The sequence below is a fragment of the Ovis aries genome, chromosome X (genome assembly GCF_016772045.2).
Source record: "Ovis aries strain OAR_USU_Benz2616 breed Rambouillet chromosome X, ARS-UI_Ramb_v3.0, whole genome shotgun sequence".
NCBI lineage: Eukaryota > Metazoa > Chordata > Mammalia > Artiodactyla > Bovidae > Ovis > Ovis aries.
The window spans coordinates 138,213,523-138,234,818 of NC_056080.1; the positions used below are offsets into that span (position 1 = coordinate 138,213,523).

At 34.9% G+C, this 21,296-nt stretch overlaps 1 protein-coding gene across 7 annotated transcripts in view; it reads right to left on the reverse strand.

Annotated features, from left to right (window-relative positions):
- DIAPH2 (diaphanous related formin 2) overlaps window positions 1-21,296 on the reverse strand; it is a 1,000,797-nt gene that overhangs the window by 707,875 nt on the left and 271,626 nt on the right. For all 7 annotated transcript variants that reach the window (XR_009598705.1, XM_060407239.1, XM_060407237.1 and 4 more), the window contains 4 exons: window positions 16,051-16,125; window positions 15,901-15,970; window positions 12,037-12,173; window positions 9,830-9,938 (listed from right to left, as the gene is read on the reverse strand). Coding sequence is in view for 6 of the 7 variants with exons in the window: in XM_060407239.1 (XP_060263222.1) it covers window positions 9,830-9,938; window positions 12,037-12,173; window positions 15,901-15,970; window positions 16,051-16,125 (391 nt within the window). In the remaining variant the exon portion in view is untranslated. The remainder of the gene's footprint in view (window positions 1-9,829; window positions 9,939-12,036; window positions 12,174-15,900; window positions 15,971-16,050; window positions 16,126-21,296) is intronic.

Here is a 21,296-nt window from a genome sequence, read left to right on the forward strand (position 1 = left end):
TGATAAACATGCTAGGCTAGAACCAAGATTCTGATTTTTGACCAGTAAAAATAGTTGCTGCATTTGCAATGTTATTAAATCATCTCCTTATAAGGAGATACCTATACAATAACCCCACAGAATAAATGCATTAACATGTAGATAAAAGCTTTGTGCATGTGACAAAGCATCCAAGAATTTGCGCCATGTATAATTATACTAAATTGAGTTACTATCAGTTTTTCCATAACATTATAAGCCTTCCTTTACCACAATAGTATACCTTCTTTCTATAATAATCACCCACATTCTTCAGTCAGAGGATACTAGTATCTTCATTGTCAGGTGTGGGGTATGGTATAGAAAGTGAAATATTACAAAATTGATTTTAAACTTTCTAAAGATATGGCTCTAAATTTGTTTATGGTTTTCTTTGTAACCCCTAATTGCTCCCAATAAAATGTTTAAAATATAACAGGTATATTATATTACCTTCGCTGTTCACCAGAAACTATCACAGCATTGTTAATCAGCTGTAACCCATACAAAATAAAAAGTTAAAAAAATATACATACTGGGTAATAGTCATTAAACATTTCTAAATTTATTGACATGAGACATTACTATAAATAGAAACTGCATTCAGTTTCTTACTTAAGTGATAGAGAGGGGAAATATTTAAAAGTAAATTATCCTCATTAAATTCCTTGGAAAATGCTACTTTTCTTTTAACTCACCAACTCTGAAAACTATACAAACAGATATCTGTCTGTGTGATCACAATTCACAGAGCTGCTGCTGCTGCTGCTGCTAAGTCGCTTCAGTCGTGTCCGACTCTGTGCAACCCCATAGACGGCAGCCCACCAGGCTCCACCATCCCTGGGATTCTCCAGGCAAAAACACTGGAGTGGGTTGCCATTTCCTTCTCCAATGCATGAAAGTAAAAAGTGAAAGGGACGTTGCTCATTCATAGAGCAATGGAGTACAAAAACTGCCAACTCCAGGACATTCTCAAAACAGATTATCCATATTGCCATTAGCTCTGATAAACTGTGCTTTTAAAATGTTATTGACACTGTCAAATATTGACCTTATTAGGTACTTTGTTGACATTAACAAGGTCTTTCTTTATCCCAGCCCAGCAAGAGTTAGGAAGAAAGATAGTTTGAATCAAAGTAAGTGTCAACCAAGAAAGACACAAATATACAGAGAAAGTTAATTAATTCAAAAAATGGAGAATTCCAGGCACAGCAAAGCCGTGTATGAAGAAGGATGAAATAGCATGAAATGTTCAGGAAATTGGGTACAAGCTGACTGGACCAACTCTATATGTAGCAGAGTGATAGAAAATGAGGTTAGAGATTTAGCAAAATTTAGATGATGAAGTATTTTGTGTAGACTAGCATTAGACTTTACTCCTAGGGACTCTGGGAAGATATTATAGGATTTTTAGCAGTGATATAACAAAAACTGGCTTCCTTGGTGGCTCAACAGTAAAGAATCTGCCTGCCAATGCAGCAGACACGAGTTCTATCCCTGGGCCATGAAGATTCCCTAGCGAAGGAAATGGCAACCCACTCCGGTATTCTTGCCTGCCAGGACAGAAGAGCCTGGCAGGCTACAGTGCATGTGGTCACAAAGAGTCAGATAGGACTTAGTGACTAATCAACAACATAAAAGAACTGTATTTCAGAAGTATACCTTGTGGAAAATGATTTATAAGGGGATGGAATGAAGGGTAGAAGATATTTAAGAATCTATGGAAATGGAAAACATTGAGATGTGACAATGCCCTGAAACAAAGAAGCGGTGGGGAGGGGTGGGGGCTGTAGGGAGATCCTATAAAAAGGAAGGGAAATACAGTGCTTAAGGCTGCAGAACTGGTAACATTTGGTGACTGAGGTAACATTGATGGAGAAGAGAAGATCTGAAGATGACTATTTATTTCTGGTTTATGATACCTGGTGGACAATGCTAAGGTTAACTAGGATGGGCAAAGAAGAGAAAAGCAGGTCAAAGTTAAAGAGACTGGAACAGGATAGACAGGATGAAGAAAAGAAGATAGGACAGTTAAGGACCACATTGAACTTGAAATTCAATAAGGAAGCAGCTGAATATATGCGATCTGTGAGTCAGGATGTATTTGGAATAGAAGAGTTCAGAGAGATTCATGTCATAGAAGCGCTGGAGGAAGTCACAAGGATGGGTTAGGCTGCCAAGGGTAATGTACAGAATGAGCAAAGGGCCAGAGTAAAGGAGCAAAGGACTAAGGATAAAACTCTAGGAAGAAGTACATTTTACGGCCAAGCATAGACAAAAGAGATCTTCAATGTAACAAAGAGGTAAAAGAAAACAAGGAGAGCATGGCATCACAGAAGTTGAGGGAGGAGAGAGCTTAGACAGAGTGACCAATAGTGTTGAATGGAGCTGGAGAACCCTTATGATGACTTCCAAAGTGTTGTTGCTTTCTATATTTATGGAAGTCACTAGTGAACTCCCATTACCAAAAACGATGGATTTGGCAATTACTCAATTTTGAAACAGATTTAAAATGCAAGACATTCTTCTTTAAGTCAAGTTATTTTTGTATTTGAAACATGATTACATTGTATAAATATCTCTATACAACCCCTTATTGTACTAATTCTACTTTTAAAATGATAGTAGTATAAAACTATCAATATATCAAAAAGTTTCCTAAGTAATATCAGACATTTCTTGAACACAGTATTTAACATGCTCATTTATTTTTGAACAAATTTCCTCACTATTCAAAGCTCCAGTACCTTGTTTTATCATAAATGTGCAACTATTGACAAATGATAAATCATTTCTCCAAAGCTACTTCCTCATACGTGATGGTTTGAGTGCAAATTTACAAATAGGCTTAGAGTAAATTCTCAACAGTTGAGAATCACTGTGGAAAGATCTGCACTTCAAAGAATCAGTCAATATTTCTGCAGGGTTTGTCTATTTAAGCATGAGTATGTTTTGGAATGGAACTCTTTCTGAAGTGAATTCTTTAATTCCTACATTCTTAAAATATCTTAATTATAACTCATTATTATTATTATTATTATTTTGCTGACTCAGGGGCATGATTAAATATACGAGTTAGTAAGAGATGACAGAACACATAGATGCCCTCAGGAGCTATTCAGATATATAGGGCTATTTTTCCTGAGACCAAATGAAACTAAATGTTATAATTTTTGAATTACAGTTCCACTCTTTCATTATGTTTGTCTCCTCGCCCCTTGCTTTCGTTTTGTCAGCTGTTGCCTCTTGATCATCTCAGTGCACAAGTCTGGCATAAAGCATTTTCCAACTTCCCAACTCATGCTTCTAGTCTGCTATGGATAGACAATTGGGCCCAATAAGATACCACAGGGAGACAGGCTCTGATTAAAGACTAAAAGTCTTTGTCATCATGAGGCTTACTTGGTGTACTTGGTGACACTTTGTAGATTGCTCATATTTTCTTTTACTTCCTTTTTGGTTCCAAGTTATATTCCAAAATGATAAATCTCTCAAAACGGTGAGGTCAGGGTAAGTGAATCAACCATGTATTCACTTTTGTGTACCATATCTAATTATAACATGCACAATTTGTGAATTATGTTCAATGTGTTAGATAATATTTTTTAGATGTATTAAATCAAAATAAAAACACTTCTGCACACAGCTTCTGAAATACTTTAAGACATATTGCACGTTTCAGAGTAATACCAGCCTGTGAAGACTAGGGCTTTTCTTGTAATATCTCATTGGAGGTTAGCTATATGACTTTCTCTTTCTATAAACAACTATTATTTGGAGGAATAAATTAGGAGCTGGGGATCAACATATACACACTAGTACACATAAAATAGATAACTAATAAGGACCTACTGTATAACACAGTGAATTATTATCAATATCTTATAATAGCCTATAATAGAAGAGGATATAAAAATATATACATGTCTGTGTGTGTGAGATATATATATATATATATATATATATATATAGCTGAATCACTTTGCTATACAACTGAAACTAACACAACATTGTAAATGAACTATACTTCAATATAAATATTTTTAAATAATAAAAATAAGTTAAAGGGAAAAAAAAAACAACTATTATTAACACTCAGTATACCCTAGCTTTTCCTGCTGGGCTACATAAAAATTAGTTTCAACTATATGTTGGTATTAGCTCACTCTGTCTTCTCTGAAGGGACTGGCAGACTACTGTAGTCTCTTTTTTTACCTCCTGGAAACCCTTCTCCTGTCTCCCACTCTACCATATTACTGGTTTTCTATCAGCAAAGATAATTTTCTGGAAAATTCCTGTTGATCCTTCAAGACCCAATTAAATCATCACTTCATCACTGAAGCCTTCTCTGACTTATGCAGAATATACCTAAACTTTCCTTCCTTTGTGTCCTCATTAAACCATACCAGGACAAAAGGGACATGGCTGGAGGAAGCGCTGCTATTCCAAGCAAAGTGTTCTGCATGATAAAATGTGTGAGGGCATTTAAAAGTCTACAGCACATTTGGAAAACACCAGGTTTAGTATGGCTAAAACCGATGGTACATTTGGGAGAATGCTGGGGCCCAAGGCCAGAATGTTAGGTTGGGGCCACACCGAGAGAGCTCATTCATCGTGTTCAGGATTTTCACTTTTATCAAGCAATGGGTATAGGTTTCTAGGAATGCTACTATGTTACAATCAGATTTACTCTTGAAGGATAACTGACAACAGTACAAAACACTTGTCTGGAGGGGAAGAATCTATCAGTTTGGGATACTAATTAGAAACTAGCTAGAATAATATTGCTGGGAGAATATAAATGCAGTGGAGATAGTGAAACTGGATAGATTAATAGTCTTTTGTAAAACTTGATGATTAATTGGATGTAGGGAACAAAGAAGAAAGAAGTCTTAAGGAAAACCAAAGGTTAGCCAGAAGATGATACCTCTATATTATCTAAAATGAGAAAGACAAGTAAAAGAGATTGCTTTTGGGCGGAAATCATATTAATGGAAAGAGAAATGAGCCAATTTTACTAAGAGGAGGTAGCATACACTGGTTAAAAGAAGTACTCTGGAGCCAGATACCCTAGGGTCTAATTGGGCTTTACCTCTTATTTACTATGTTACCCTAGAAAAGTTACCTAAACTCTATGAGTCTCAGCTTATTCATCTATTAAATGGGGATACTAGTTCTCCATCACTCTCAGAGAATTAGTATGAGATTTAAAAAGAGGTAATATATTAAAGTATTTAAAATATTAGCACATGGTTTATAAAAGCTAATTTGGCTTTCATATTTTTATGATGCTTCTAAAATATGCAGTTAGCTATTTGGACAGGTAGGTTTGAATACAGACATGAGCCACACAAACTCTGGGGAATCATTAGAATACAGTTGAATTTTATTAAAGCTAAAGAAGCAATTGAGAGTGATCAGATATATTTGTACATATAAATGTATATGTATTTGAGCCTATACATGTGGGTACATATCTACATATATACAAAAATGATGACAGAATAGGACCAAGCAAAGAACATAGGGAATAAAATATCCAAGAAGAAGAAATGCAAAACGAGATAGAGAAAGCACAATTAGGGGTAGGCAGAGAGTAAGGAGCCGATGGTGCCTAGAAAGGCAACGGTAGGAAAAATTTCAAGAAGGTAGCCATCAGGATTGGAAAGAAGTCACTGGATTTTGAAATTCAAGAACCACTGTCATCAGTCTTTTTAAGAACTATGAAAACGTTGAGCTGTGAAAGTTAATTTAGGAAACAGAAGACAAGTATGGATGAGTCTTTTACAGACTTAGACTATAAAATGAAAAAGGAAGATGAGAGGCTACTTCAAAAGATAAGAAGGATCAAAAGAAGGCATGGGAAACTTGAGAAGTATGGAGAGACTTGAGAAGGCTACTCAGTTGAAGGAAAGTCAATGAACAGAGAACATACAAAGATATATGATTTATTGTCTATTTCTTGAACTACTGAAGATAATCAAACTCCTATCATGGGTACAGAATTTAATTTTATTTTTTTTTTATTTTTAGTTTTTTATTTTTTAAATTTTAAAATCTTTAATTCTTACATGCATTCCCAAACATGAACCCCCCTCCCACCTCCCTTTAGAAAACCTCTGTGAGAAGTTAATAACCTGTTTGAAATCCAAAAAGGATGGGGGAGGGGAGATGGTTGTTATTTAAAAATAAAATTAATCCTGTATTTTAACAGAATTACTTCAGATACTGAAATAACATTTTGAGAAGTCTCAGGATGCAGAAATAGAAAAGTAATTCTGGTAAAACACAGTACTAATTTTATTTTTTAAACAACAGATTTAAACTTTTGTTTTTCATGCTACATTCTGAATATATTTGGAACTTTCAGATATTTTTTTCATCCACATGAAACAATGCAAATAAACAAACCCACTTCACAATTCTTGTGAAAGTAATTGTCTCTGTATAAAACAAATTATTAATTTTGTACCTCACTAAAACAGGATATTTCAAATTGTGATTTGTATATGTTTGCATCTGTAATCTGTCTTCAATAACTTGAATACCTACCAAGATAATGATCCTTCCATATGTTACTTGTTAACAATTTGCCATTTTATCATTCCATTCAGTCCAGCTTCCTGAAGGCTAGCAAATGTCACTCTCATTTCACTGTGTAGGCTGAACTATTCTATAGCAGAGGTGTCATTTTAAAGGTCAGACAATGCAGTAAACAAATACTGACATCACAGAAATCTGGCTTCAAATCACAGCTTTACCTCTCAACAGTTGTGTGAGTTTAGGTGAGTGATTTGAGTAATGAAAACTTTGAATACAGACAGTAACATTTAATTCCTCCTAAGCAAACTCTAGAAGACGAGAACAAACTCCTACATATGATTGAAAGTTGGTGAAATTTAGGTAAGCCCAGGCACATAAATATAAACAAAGATTTCAAGCAGTCATCTAAAAAAGACAGTTTCCAAACCTTTCGGTAGAGATACTGTATTTTATTGAGAGAAAATGATATAAGAAGTATATTTTTAAAAAGGAAAGCACTGGTACCTCATTGTGGTTTTGATTTGCATTTCTCTAATAATGAGTGATGTTGAGCATCTTTTCATGTGTTTGTTAGCCATCCGTATGTCTTCTTTGGAGAAATGTCTATTTAGTTCTTTGGCCCATTTTTTGATTGGGTCGTTTATTTTTCTGGAATTGAGCTGCAGAAGTTGCTTGTATATTTTTGAGATGAGTTGTTTGTCAGTTGCTTCATTTGCTATTATTTTCTCCCATTCAGAAGGCTGTCTTTTCACCTTGCTTATACTTTCCTTTGTTGTGCAGAAGCTTTTAATTTTAATTAGATCCCATTTGTTTATTTTTGCTTTTATTTCCAGAATTCTGGGAGGTGGATCATAGAGGATCCTGCTGTGATTTATGTCTGAGAGTGTTTTGCCTATGTTCTCCTCTAGGAGTTTTATAGTTTCTGATCTTACATTTAGATCTTTAATCCATTTTGAGTTTATTTTTGTGTACGGTGTTAGAAAGTGATCTAGTTTCATTCTTTTACAAGTGGTTGACCAGTTTTCCCAGCACCACTTGTTAAAGAGATTGTCTTTACGCCACTGTATATTCTTGCCTCCTTTGTCAAAGATAAGGTGTCCATATGTGTGTGGATTTATCTCTGGGCTTTCTATTTTGTTCCATTGATCTATGTGTCTGTCAGAATGGCTGCGATCCAAAAATCTGCAAGCAATAAATGCTGGAGAGGGTGTGGAGAAAAGGGAACCCTCCTACACTGCTGGTGGGAATGCAAACTAGTACAGCCACTATGGAGAACAGTGTGGAGATTCCTTAAAAAATTGCAAATAGAACTACCTTATGACCCAGCAATCCCACTGCTGGGCATACACACCGAGGAAACCAGAATTGAAAGAGACACATGTACCCCAATGTTCATCGCAGCACTGTTTATAATAGCCAGGACATGGAAACAACCTAGATGTCCATCAGCAGATGAATGGATAAGAAAGCTGAGGTACATATACACAATGGAGTATTACTCAGCCATAAAAAAGAATTCATTTGAATCAGTTCTGATGAGATGGATGAAACTGGAGCCAATTATACAGAGTAAAGTAAGCCAGAAAGAAAAACACCAATACAGTATACTAACACATATTTATGGAATTTAGGAAGATGGCAATGACGACCCTGTATGCAAGACAGGAAAAAAGACACAGATGTGTATAACGGACTTTTGGACTCAGAGGGAGAGGGAGAGGGTGGGATGATTTGGGAGAATGGGAATTCTAACATGTATACTATCATGTAAGAATTGAATCGCCAGTCCATGTCTGATGTAGGGTGCAGCATGCTTGGGGCTGGTGCATGGGGATGACCCAGAGAGATGTTGTGGGGAGGGAGGTGGGAGGGGGGATCATGTTTGGGAACGCATGTAAGTTTTAAAGATTTTAAAATTAAAAAAAAAAAAAGGAAAGCACTGAAAAGAAATCCTCCCAAGTAATAAAAAATATAAAATATTGGCCTTAAAAGGCACACCATAAAAGTTTATCCAAACTGCTCATCATAGAGTAGAAGCAATAATTAACAAAATTCCTCAAATATTTGGAAAGGGATTACACTTTTGTGGCACTACAGTATTCTCTTTGGACAAGCCAGTTATCTGCTGTTGTCTGAAACTCTGGCAAAAACAGGTAACAACATATAACAATACAATTAAAAAGGGGAAAAGAAACTGTTTTATATCAGGTAAGAAATGTTAATAAATACTACTAAATAATTTGATAAAATTAAATTTGGAATCATATTCTCTTTGTTGAATGACACCATAAGACTTTAAAAAACATTTCAGAAAGTGTTTCCCATGGTACATTAAATGCTAAACACTATCTAAAACAAAGAGATGAGCATCATAGACCAACAAAACTGGCATCGGATTTCACTATGCCACTTACAAGCTGTGGCAGGTTTGACAAGTTATGTACTCTCACTTAGCATATTTGTCTCATAAGTAGAATGGAGACAATAATAGTACCTACATTGCTAAGTTGCTGGAGCATTAAACCAGATAATACATATAAATCAAAATGTTTAGTCCAGGGTATCACACTATAGGAGCTCTCATCACAAAAGAATAAAGTTTTCTTTCATAAAATGGCTCATTTCTTAAAATTATCTCACAAAATGTAACAAATTTTATAATTTTATAAAGAAGACATGTGGGCTGGATCTACACAGGGTTATGAAACACACAATGACCTCAGAAGTAGAAGTCAGTCCCCTCTATTCTGGGGAGTCAACCTTCTGAATGCTGCGTGAATGGCACACACAAAAAAGACATGTATTTAGTTTTCTTAAATTTCTACAACAAGCCCATACAGACTTCATTAACACTTGTTCGGATAATGGCATTAGCTGAACTGTTTGTCCTCTTGCCCTGATTATTGCTAAGGCTTTAATTTCCATGACTTAGTACACTAATTACTAAATTTCTACCCAAATATTAATGATAATAATGATCAATTTATAATAATTCAAACTACTCTTCCTCACTTTAAGCAAATTATCATCTTCACAGACAAAACTTCTGGCTTCTATGAATGCCGAAGGAACAGGAAAATTTTCATTTTGACATTCCCTTCTATTTAAATGCTAGCTAAAGTGGAGTTAGTGTCATACAAAATGAGTACTGCATTAGCCAAAAAAAGTTCACTTGGGTTTTTCCGTGAGATGGTACAGAAAAACCCAAACAAAAATTTTGGCCAGTGCAATATAACCCTGGAAGCAATTTAAGACAAAACTAACTTACCTGTAATTGCAAAGCTTCATGGTTTTCTAATCCTTCCACAATTGGTGAAAATCGTTCTCTGTTATTTCTTTCTGCTGCTGTAGTTATCGCCCCTAAAAGTTTATCTAGACTATAGAGAAAAAAAAAAGAAATAAATACATCTTAAACACACTATATGAATACAGGTTATCTCTTATACACTCTTCCCTGTTTTCAGGTGCTTGATGTTAATATGAAAGTGAAAGTGAAGTCGCTCAGTCGCGTCCGACTCTTGTGACCCGTGGACTGTACCCACCAAGCTCCTCCATCCATGGGATTCTCCAGGCAAGAATACTGGAGTGGGTTGCCATTTCCTTCTCCAGGGTGATGTTTATATAGACCATCACAATTTAAGAATTGTGTTCTTCTCCACATATTTCTACAACTCAAATATTGATAGCATTAAATAACATTAGGGCATCAAAATAAAATTCAATTTGAAAATCCTGAGGAAAGTCATTTTTCTGGGTGACATTTTAAAAAAAATACTTAATTGATAAACATTAAAATTTTAAGTATTGAGTTTTGATATTACATGTGTTAACATAGTTTTTTTTTAAGCACAGCAAAATAACATTACATAGATATTAATGTCACTTAAACATGGGTGATATCTACAGCTATTCAAAGTTCATTCAAGTGTAATCAGACTGTAATTTTATAATGAAGTGCAAGAAAGAGTACATATTTTTTAAACAACTTTTAAACAATTCTTTGAAAATGGAACAAGGAAAAAGCCTAAAAGAGAAAGCCCAGTAAATTAAAGAAGCATCTATAATTACCTAGCACAAGAAACTTATTTACATGAACAAAAATATTGGTAGCTATCTCTGTACAGTGTCTGAATCAAATGAACCTCTCTGTAGTATACTACTCACATCAAGCTATATCTGAAATTATAATTAAGTCATAAAATATACCAGACTAGGTTGCTTTATGTGAATTAAGTACTGAAAACCTAATAGACTAGGAAAATATTTCTTAGTCATATATAAACTGATTTTCCTATAAAACCTAAGGAAGCTTTATTTTTGCATATGTTATCTCATTCTCATAAGACAATGTTGTGTGATATTTTTGTTCAATGTTTGTCTTTCAGTTTTGAAGGATAAACCAACACTAAGAAACATTTCATTTTATCCCAAGAGGTAAGAGAAAGTCAACATATTAGAATATTCTTAAATCTTTGCCTGCCTCTATTCTAATTCAAACTGAAATGATTACTGCCACACAGAGTGTTTAGAAAAAAGTATTCTAGTTCATATCCGTAACAGGTATTTCATTCTTTATCACAAGGGTTTCTTAACAACTGGACATCAAACCTATAATTTTGCTTCTGATTGAATATTATTTCAGTAAGAAGTGATCTAATGTGTTGTCAGCAACAGCTTGCTGAAAATGGTACATACATGCATCCTGAATGATTACCAACAGCCTTTTGTTCTTTTTAATCAGTTAGTTGCATTCCATGAATAATTGCTTTATTCTTTCACTTACCATACACAGATAAAGTAAAGCACTACTGTAAAATAATAGTACAGAATAAAAGCATCTGGTTAATTCTGTTAGTTAAAGAAGTCAAATTTTCTGATGTGCATGGATGAGGATGTATATTGTGTAGAGTGTGTATGTGAATGTGCCTGTGTGTGTGTTTAGCCAAAATTACTCCTTAACTGATCTTTCCCTACTTTTCTAATAATTGCTTTCCCTTCAACTAGATAAAATTCTAATCATTCACTTTGAATATCCAACACTGAAGAACTTCCCATTAGGATTCTGTCTTTTTAAACCTATTTTTCAAAGAATCAAAAAACAGCTAAAATGTAAACAGATAAGATAAAAATACCAATTTTTCTCCTGAAATTTAATACTATTTTCATGCAAGCTATCAGGTGGCACTAGTGGTAAAGAATCTGCTGCCAATGCAAGATACACAGGAGACATGGATTCAATCCCTAGGTCAGGAAGATCCCCTGGAGAAGGGAATGGGTACCCTCTCCAGTATTCTCAGCTGGAGAAATCCCATGGACAGAGGAGTCTGGTGAGTTACAGTCCAAGGGGTTGCAAAGAGTCGTATACAACTGAGCAACTGAGGACAGGTGCATGGTATCAAAAGAAACAGCACAAATTTCTCAATTTCTCAAGTGTCATTTCTATGCAGTTAATGCTAATGACAAAGCAATACTTACATGTTCTCTTCTCCAACAATGCAAATAGCTGAAAGTATTTTCACTATTTCAGTCATCATGTTGGGTTGTTTGGGGTCAATTGCTCTTGCTAGGAGTAAAAGACTTCTTTCATCTCCTAGAATCCTTTGTAATCCAAACTAAAGGGGAAAAAAAAAACATTCTTTCAAAATATTTTGGAGTCATATCTTTAATTTTAAAAAACAAATTAACAATGATTTTCTAAAAACCCATGCCTCCACATTGAGGTTCTATTTAATTAAATGAATGTTCTTCAAATTCAGTTGCTTTTTATTTGAAATGACTACTTCTTGGATTTTAGGTCCTTTTATGAGATTCGATCTCCATTATCCTAACTAAACATTCCATAAAAATTTGGAAGAAATATGCAGCAATCAGCATTTCCTCAATAAAGAAGAATATGTAGCTGTTCTACTTATGTCATTGGTTCTTGTTGGAGACATCTGGAACTCATGATTAAATTTTTCAATATGTTTGTATGGAAAATTAAGTTGAACAAAAAGGGAAAATGTTGAAGAGCTCTTTTGTATACTACATGCCAGTTAAAGAAGCTACAAATCTCTGTATGGGTTTTCCCATACCTTCTCTCTTTTAGCCTCCCTCTTTCAAGTAGCTGTGGTACATAGCAAAATTATAACCCCAAAGAAGTGGAGCGTGGGTTTTATTGAATACTGCATGTCACAGTCAACTAGGCAGAGGAGACAGACACCATCTTCATTGATTTTCTAGGCTTAAACATATGCATGCAAGTGTGCGTCACAAGAATGAACAGGTAAAGAAATGTTGAAGAAAGCCCCAAACTCGGGTTTTCACTACATAAAGAAGGTCACATTTTCTTTGATCTTTGGCCCACAAGGTATTTCTCAGATTTCTTATGAAATATGTTTGCTTGTTTTTACAGTTTAACAGTGGAATTTGACAATATTTCATCATTGCAAAATTGCCATTTCAAGCTAACCTGTACTGAAGTACCACACACTTGAATGTTTTCATGGTTTCTATTTTCTAAAAAAATTCAGGAGAAATCATGAGCCTTAGCTATAATAATAACAAAATACATAGAGATAAGACAAAAAAGGAAATGGAAAGGACAAAATAAAAAAGAAGTAAAGAAAACAAAAGGAAAATGAATATATAAAGGTGGGTAGTAAACAATAAATAGTAATTAAAATAAATGAAAGTTTGTAAAATGGAGAGATAGATGATTACTATACAATTACCAAACTTAGAATAACTTTTAAAATCAGTTAAACTGACAGTGAAATCATTAAATTTTTCAAATTTCCATTTTATTGTTTAAAGGTAGTTTCTAACATTGGAGAAGGAAATGGCAATCCACTCCAGTAGGGAAATACTCAAAATAAAAATGAAGATATGAGAAATGATGGAAAACCATCAACCTAAACATTAGAGCAATATTATAGCAATGGAAGTTAAAGGGCAATGGGTTCCTTTTCATAATTGTATTATTCTATGTACTATATAAGCAAAAAGAGTTTTTGAAGTAGGTAATCAAAACCTTTGAGGTCGGTAAATTTGATGCATAAATCATTTCAGATGAAAGTTTCATGCTTTGATTATGACAAATTCAATACAACATGAAATTGATATATCACTGTATATTTTTTAATGTAACTTTATGCCTATCGTTTCAGATGCCTGTAATTTAAAAGACTTATCATTTAGTCATGTTCCTAGCACCAATGTAAAAGACATTAACATGCTCTAACTAAAGCTTAGCCTTAGTTTACAGTAATCTAAATCAAACCATCATGGTCTCCCTCCTACCCTGTTAGTGGGAATGCAGGAGCAGTAACTAGTAGAACTAGCATATGAGCTAGAAATCTCACTGCTGGGAAGATATCTGGAGAAAACCATAACCTGAAAGGAAACATACACTCCAGTGTTCATTGCAGCAGTGTTTAATATAGCCAAGACATGGAAGAAACCTAAATGTCCATCAACGGACGAATGAATAGAGATGTGGTACATGTATACAACGGAGTATTACTCAGCCATCCAAAAAGAATGAAATGCCATTTGCAGCAACATGGATGGACCTAGAAATTATTTTATGAACTGAAGACAGACAAAGACAAACATATATGATATATGATATCATGGTATCATTCATATGTGGAATATAATAAAAAAGAAAAAAAAACTTATTTACAGAAACAGACTTACAGATATCAAAAACAAAATTATGGTTACCAAAGGGCAAATGTGGTTGGGGGAGGGATAAATCAGTAGTTTGGCATGAACACATATATACTATAATATATAAGATAAATAACCAACAAGGACCCACTGTACAGCAGAGGGAACTTTGCTTAATATTCTGTAATAACCTATATGAGAAAAGACACTAATAAAGAACAAATACATGTATGTATGTATAACTGAATTACTTGGCTGTATAAATGAAACTAACACTACATTATAAATCAACTAATTATGTATTGGCATATCAACTGCTGTCTCCAGGGAAAAGGCTCTATAGGAAATCTCACTAATATGACTTTCTCTACTAACTATACTGATTACACTCATACCTGGAAAGCTGTAAGAGTTCACTACTCAAACCAATAAGAATTTAGATCAGACTCCTAATTTTACAGGTTAGGTGACTGATTGGCAGAGAGGTCAAATGATTTTCTAAAGGCCACACAACTTAGTGGCAAAGCAAAGACTCTGTCTCCTGATTTCTAGTACTGTGTTATCTTTCCATTTATTTCTTAGTTTTCCTCAGTTGAAAAGAGAGATCCATCCTGAGAAGCAATGTTCATTAACTGCTTTCCTGTTAGGTATCACATTCTGCATAATTTTATCATCAAAGACTACGAGCTCAAAAGTTGAGAAATTCTGCAGTAATACTGATCGAAATCTTTTCAGAAGAAACTTCCAAGAACAGCACAATTAGTATATTCTATACATGAGACTCATGTCAATTGGCAAGCATCCATCAGATCAAAAAATTCTTTGCTGATACATGTGTGTATAATATACACATACATAATCATGCGTAATCCCATACAATTATAAAAAAAGATTTCAGACTACTTATGTAGATATTCTTATTACATTGGTTATTATTTAAAAATAACTATATTTTACATCTTGCAAGATTTAGGTCACTGTTATACTTATTTTTATTAAATATTTTGAGATCATTAGAACACCATTTAAAGGGATTTTTAAATTAATGAATCTCAATGGTATTTTACCTATAGGAATATGCTGTAAATCATACATAAGAGTTCATTCTTCATTCTAGTTTAAATTTAAAAATGACTATAACTACATGACCTGAGAAAAAACTACTTTTAGAAGATAAATCCTTAATAATTATGCAACTGGTACCACACATATACAAAAATCTTCTGCTATCTGCCAGAAAAGTCTTTTATGGATATTAACACACTGACATTAACTGAACAAAAAGAGAATGAAAAATTAACCTTATACTGTTTTTAGCAAAATTAAAAAAAAATCAAACCATAGTTTTGAATTGTCCTTTATAATGGAAGATATACTCTCTGTAAGGAAAGAGTATCTAATTCATCAAATTTAAATTTTCCGACTACTATCAAAACAAAAACAAAAAACAGTATTATCTGATTTGGGAACAAGACTTGATGTCTGCATTTGATTGCAAAAACCTGTCATTAAATATTTTGAGAAGCAAAGTATATTTTAAATAATACTTAAATGAAGCTCATGAGGATTTGCATTATAAAGACCCTTTTGAAAACTGAGTAAGCACCCACGATTTTGCCTGTTTCATACACTCTGTTAGGAAAGCTCTCATCTTTTGTAACAAAGGCATAAATAAATACTACTTGCCTTATTGTTCATAAATGCTTTGAGGCACTGAATAAGTTTATACTGATTCTTCTTGTCAATATTTTCTTGCCTGAATAAAAGAAAAAAAAAACATTATATTGTGCTGAAAAATCTCCCCTGTGGTGAATTTTTTTTCATGTTTATTCTTACTGTTTCTTGTCCAGAAGCTTTTCCAGCACATCCAACAAGAGTCCAAGACCTTCATGGCCAAAGTTGTTAACCCAGCTATGAAACAAACAAACAAAGTATAAATAAGTTTATATGATTAAAACATTAAATACCTCAAATTAAATCTTTGATTTTCAAATCTGCTAATCCAGTCTTCATACTGTTTGTCAATCTTTTTTTCTTCTCCAATTACTCTGAGTATTGACCCTATGAGAATGACTGAAGAGATCTTTTATCTCAATCCCACACTTTCCTTCACATTTTAGATTGCCCATTCCACAGCACTACCTTGGTTGTTTCACCAGCATTAAATATTTAAGCCTGAATTTATAACCCAAATTTATTTTCCGCTTTGTCTCTGTTTCCCTATATCAACTCCTCTTCCACTCTTCCATATTCTGTTAATAACACCGCTATCCTTTGAATCCTTCAGACTTGAAATATTGGCATTATTTCCTGATCCCCCAACTTTTTCATCTTTGCCTTTATTCTGATCATTCATTCAAAAAATATTTATTTGACTTCCCACTAACTACCAGGCATGTTCTATGTGACAGAAATAACTGGCAACAAACTAAGCTCCTATGTTCATGTAGCTTATCATCTAGAAAAAAGAAGACAAAGACTAAATAAACTACTACCTAATAAAATATCACTGCTTTGGTACTATGAATAGAAAAAAAAACCTTGGGAAGTGGAATGAGCGACCCAGTGTTATTACTTTTTTTTTTTTTTTTAATGTGTAGTCAGGGGAAGATTCTTTGATAAGGTGATATTTGAGCAGAGCTTTAAAAAAAGTAAAGAACTTTGCCAACAGAGGAAATAACAGCAGTCTTCCATCAAAAATCTTTTCTGGACTACCTAACAAATTGCAACTCCTAATTCTGATCAAACCTCAACCTACATTTCAAGCCTCAAGCCTCAGACCACATGTTCCAATAAAATCAGACATATTCTGTTTCCTACAGTCTTCCCTGCTTGACCTCATTTTTCAATCTTTCTTTCCAGAAGGTAACTCCAACTCCATCTCTCCAAGGCTCAAACTGACTGGCAACTCCTCCATTAATGTTTCTCCCTGTAAGTACTACATCCAAATGTGTTATTTCCCCTTGAATGCCCGTGTTTCTGTATCTCTTACTGAACAACATTATGATTGCATCACAAGTGTCTTACCCACCTTTTGGACTAAAAATTCTCTGAAGATTGTTACATGATCTTATTCATCTTTGAGTCTCCCACAGTGCTTAGCAGAGTAGATTACATATAGTCAACACTAAATATTTGCTAATTAAACATAACTAAATTTATTGACTAGTGTGATTAAAAGAATGAGCAGAATCATATTGCCCATGAAATTCTCAAATGTAAATTAATATACAGCAGGACACCTGTGAAGCAATAATTTAAAAAAAAAATATATATATATATATATATATTTGAACCATGACTATAGTTAAATGCCACAGTCTTTAAATCACGTTTCATATTTAACTAAGGCAAAGCTTATCAACAGAGATGAGACCTAAATTTCTAAGAGACAATAAGAAACAACAGATCACTGAAAAAAACTATTTTAAAAATAGTTCAAATATTCAGAACCAATCACATTCACAATATATATGGAAACTCATTTTAAACAAATTCTGCTTTAATTTCCACAGTGGAAATGAGAAAAAATCAATATGCCATTGTAATGATAATTGGCGGCAAGCTACAATTCAATTGAGGCATGTAATCAACCAGTATAATGAGCTATTTTCTCAGACTCTAGATAATCAGTAAGGTGGTGGTAGAAGGAGAAAAGGACACCAGCTCTCTAAGCATAAAATAATGATAATCTATCACAGAGAGTAATCAGGAGATATCATTTCAGCAAATACCCTAACGCAACCTTAAAATAATCAGACTTCTGATTAAATTTATACAAACAGCCCTCAGTATCTGCTTTGGCATTTGGGAAGAAAAAATAATCTATGATTTCATTAAACTTAACCTTTATAACTTGTTTTAAGAGTCTAAATTTTACTCATTTCTTTTTCTACCTAGTGCTATTAAAATTATTAGGATCATTTCTTTCTGGGTCTGGAGAAGCCTTTGATTTAAGACCATGATTTCTATCTGTTCACATGAAATCAGACACTCACATATCCCAGAATGTTTCAAATTGTGCAGTTGATGGTATGTTGGTTTCATTCAGTGAAAACTACTATCAGTCTGAAAGAAAAAAAAAAATTTGCACACAACCATGAACCTTAAGTGTGAAGAGGTCAGGCCTATTACAAAGTAGGCAGAGAAAAATCTTAACTGAGAATACAATACCTAAGGCTAATGGTGATGGAATTCCAGTTGACCTATTTCAAAACCTAAAAGATGACGCTGTGAAAGCACTGCACTCAATATGTCAGTAAATATGAAAAACTCAGCAGTGCCCAAAGGACTGGAAAAGGTCAGTTTTGATTCCAATCCCAAAGAAAGGCAATGCCAAAGAATGCTCAAACTACTGCACAATTGCACTCATCTCAAACGCTACAAAAAGAAATGCTCAAAATTCTCCAAGCCAGGTTTCAACAGTATGTGAACAGTGACCTTCCAGATGTTCAAGCTGGATTTAGAAAAGGCAGAGGAGCCAGAGATCAAATTGACAACATCACTGGATTACTGAAAAAGCAGGAGGGTTCCAGAAAAACATCTACTTTTGCATTAATGACTATGCCAAAGCCTTTGACTGTGTGGATCACAAAAAACTGAGGAAAATTCTGAAAGACACGGGAACACCACACCACCTGACCTACCTCCTGAGAAATCTGTATGCAGGTCAAGAATCAACAGTTATAACTGGACATGGAAAAACAGACTGGTTCCAAATCGGGAAAGGCAATATACTGTCACCCTGCTTATTTAACTTATATGCAGAGTACATGATGAGAAATGATGGATTGGATGAAGCACAAGCTGGAATCAACATTGCCGGGAGAAATATCAATAACCTCAGATACGCAGAAGACACCACCTTTATGGCACAAAGTGAGAAAGAACTAAAGAGCCTCTTGATGAAAGTGAAAGTGGAGAGTGAAAAAGTTGGCTTAAAGCTCAACATTCAGAAAACTAAGATCAAGGCATCTGGTCCCATCGCTGCATGGCAAATAGATAGGGAAACAATGAGAGGCTTTATTATGGGGGGTTCCAAAATCACTGTAGATGGTAACTGCAACCATGAAATTAAAAGACGCTTACTCCTTGGAAGAAAAGTTATGACCAACCTACACAGCATATTAAAAAGCAGACACATTACTTTAGCAAGAAAGGGCCATCTAGTCAAAGCTATGGATTTTCCAGTAGTCATGTATGGATGTGAGAGTTGGACTATAAAGAAAGCTAAGCACTAAAGAACAGATGCTTTTGAACTGTAGTGTTGGAGAAGACTTGAGAGTCCCTTGGACTGTAAGGAAATCCAACCTGTCATTCCTACAGGAAATCAGTTCTGAATATTCATTGGAAGGACTGAAGCTAAAGCTGTAACTCCAATACTTTGGCCACCTCATGCTTAGAGTTGACTCACTGGAAAAGACCCGGATGCTGAGGCAGATTGAAGGTGGGAAGAGAAGGGGACAACAGAGGATGAGATGGTTGCATGGCATCACCAACATGATGGACTTGAGTTTGAGTAGGCTCTGGGACTTGGTGATGGACAAGGAGGCCTGGCGTCCTGCAGTCCATGGGGTCGCAAAGAGTCGGACACAACTGAGTGACTGAACTGAACTGAACTGATTGAACTGAGCTACTGAAAGCCAATGAATAGAGGCATGGTAGGAGCTCTTAGAGCTTTTATAGAGAATAGGTGTCCAGAAGGAGGTTGTAGCTAGGGGGATAAAATAACTATGATATAGTAGGATGACATTCAAGAGGTGACGAGGAAGAGAGTGCAGCTATACATACATGTTTTTGCTTTGTCTCTTGCCAGCACCAAATGCTCTCTCTTTAAAGCGGCAAATACTTTGTGGCCTCTACCCGAACACTCACTGTCTGTGTTTCTCTCACACGTAAATATGTAAGTTTTATCCAATATAAATGTGACACTGAAATGGTGAAGTGGTTTAAAAACAAAATGTTGGCTAGTTTATGTTGGCACGGCTTCCCAGGTGGTGCTAGTGGTAAAGAACTTGCCTGGCAATGCAGAATATTTAAAAGATGAGGGTTCAATCCCTGGGTCAGGAAGATCCCCTGGAGGAGAGCATAGCAATCCACTCCAGTATTCTTGCCTGGAGAAGCCCATGGACAGAGGAGCCTGGCAGGCTACAGTCCATAGGGCAGCAAAGAGTTGGACACGACTCAAGTTATTTAGCGTGCAATTACATAGGCAGGAATTTTGATACTGCAACAACAGAGTAAGTGTAAATCCATGGTTCTAAAAGTGTGTGCCCCAAACCAGGAGCATCAACAGCATCTGGGAATCTGTTAGAAATACAAATTCTTGGATCCCACGTCAGACCTACTAACTCAGCAATTCTATAGGTGGAGCCAAAAAACTCTCTTTTAACTACTCTAGGTGATTCTGATGTTTGCTCAAGTTTGAGAACATCTGACATAAAATAGTGTTTGCTGAGAAGATGATGAAGACTTTCATAATCAGGATTCATGCTCAAAATTTAAGACTGCTCTAAATACCCTCCATACCATACTGTATACCTGCATAGCCACAGGACAGAGATAAAACAACTAGTAAAAGCAAGTATATTTGGTCTGTGTATAAATATATATATATGCCTTTGTTTTTGCTGTTTGGCCAACAGGCATGTGGGACCTAAGTTTCATAAGCAGGGATTGAACCCACGCACTCTGCAGTGGAAGTTCAGAGTCATAACCCCTGAATCGCCAGGGAATTTCCAGATATATTTGGTACATTTCACAGAGTAGGCAAATTCCAGCTCTGAGTTATTCAGTACTAACTGAAATATCTAGAAGTTTGAAAACACAGTTAATGACTCTATTTAAAATCTGACTCAGATTCCAGGTAAAGACATCAATTTTCTGTAGTATCTCAGCCTTGAAATCAGACATTGCAATTTATCATGGACCCCAAATTTATAAGAGATACAGAAAGAACAGAGAATAATGAAGAACCAAACAGAAGAACAAATGGGGGGAGGAAGATGATCTCATATACTATCCATAATACTCTGTAACACAAGGTTTTTTCCCTTCTGATTGGAATATGACTTACATACAGT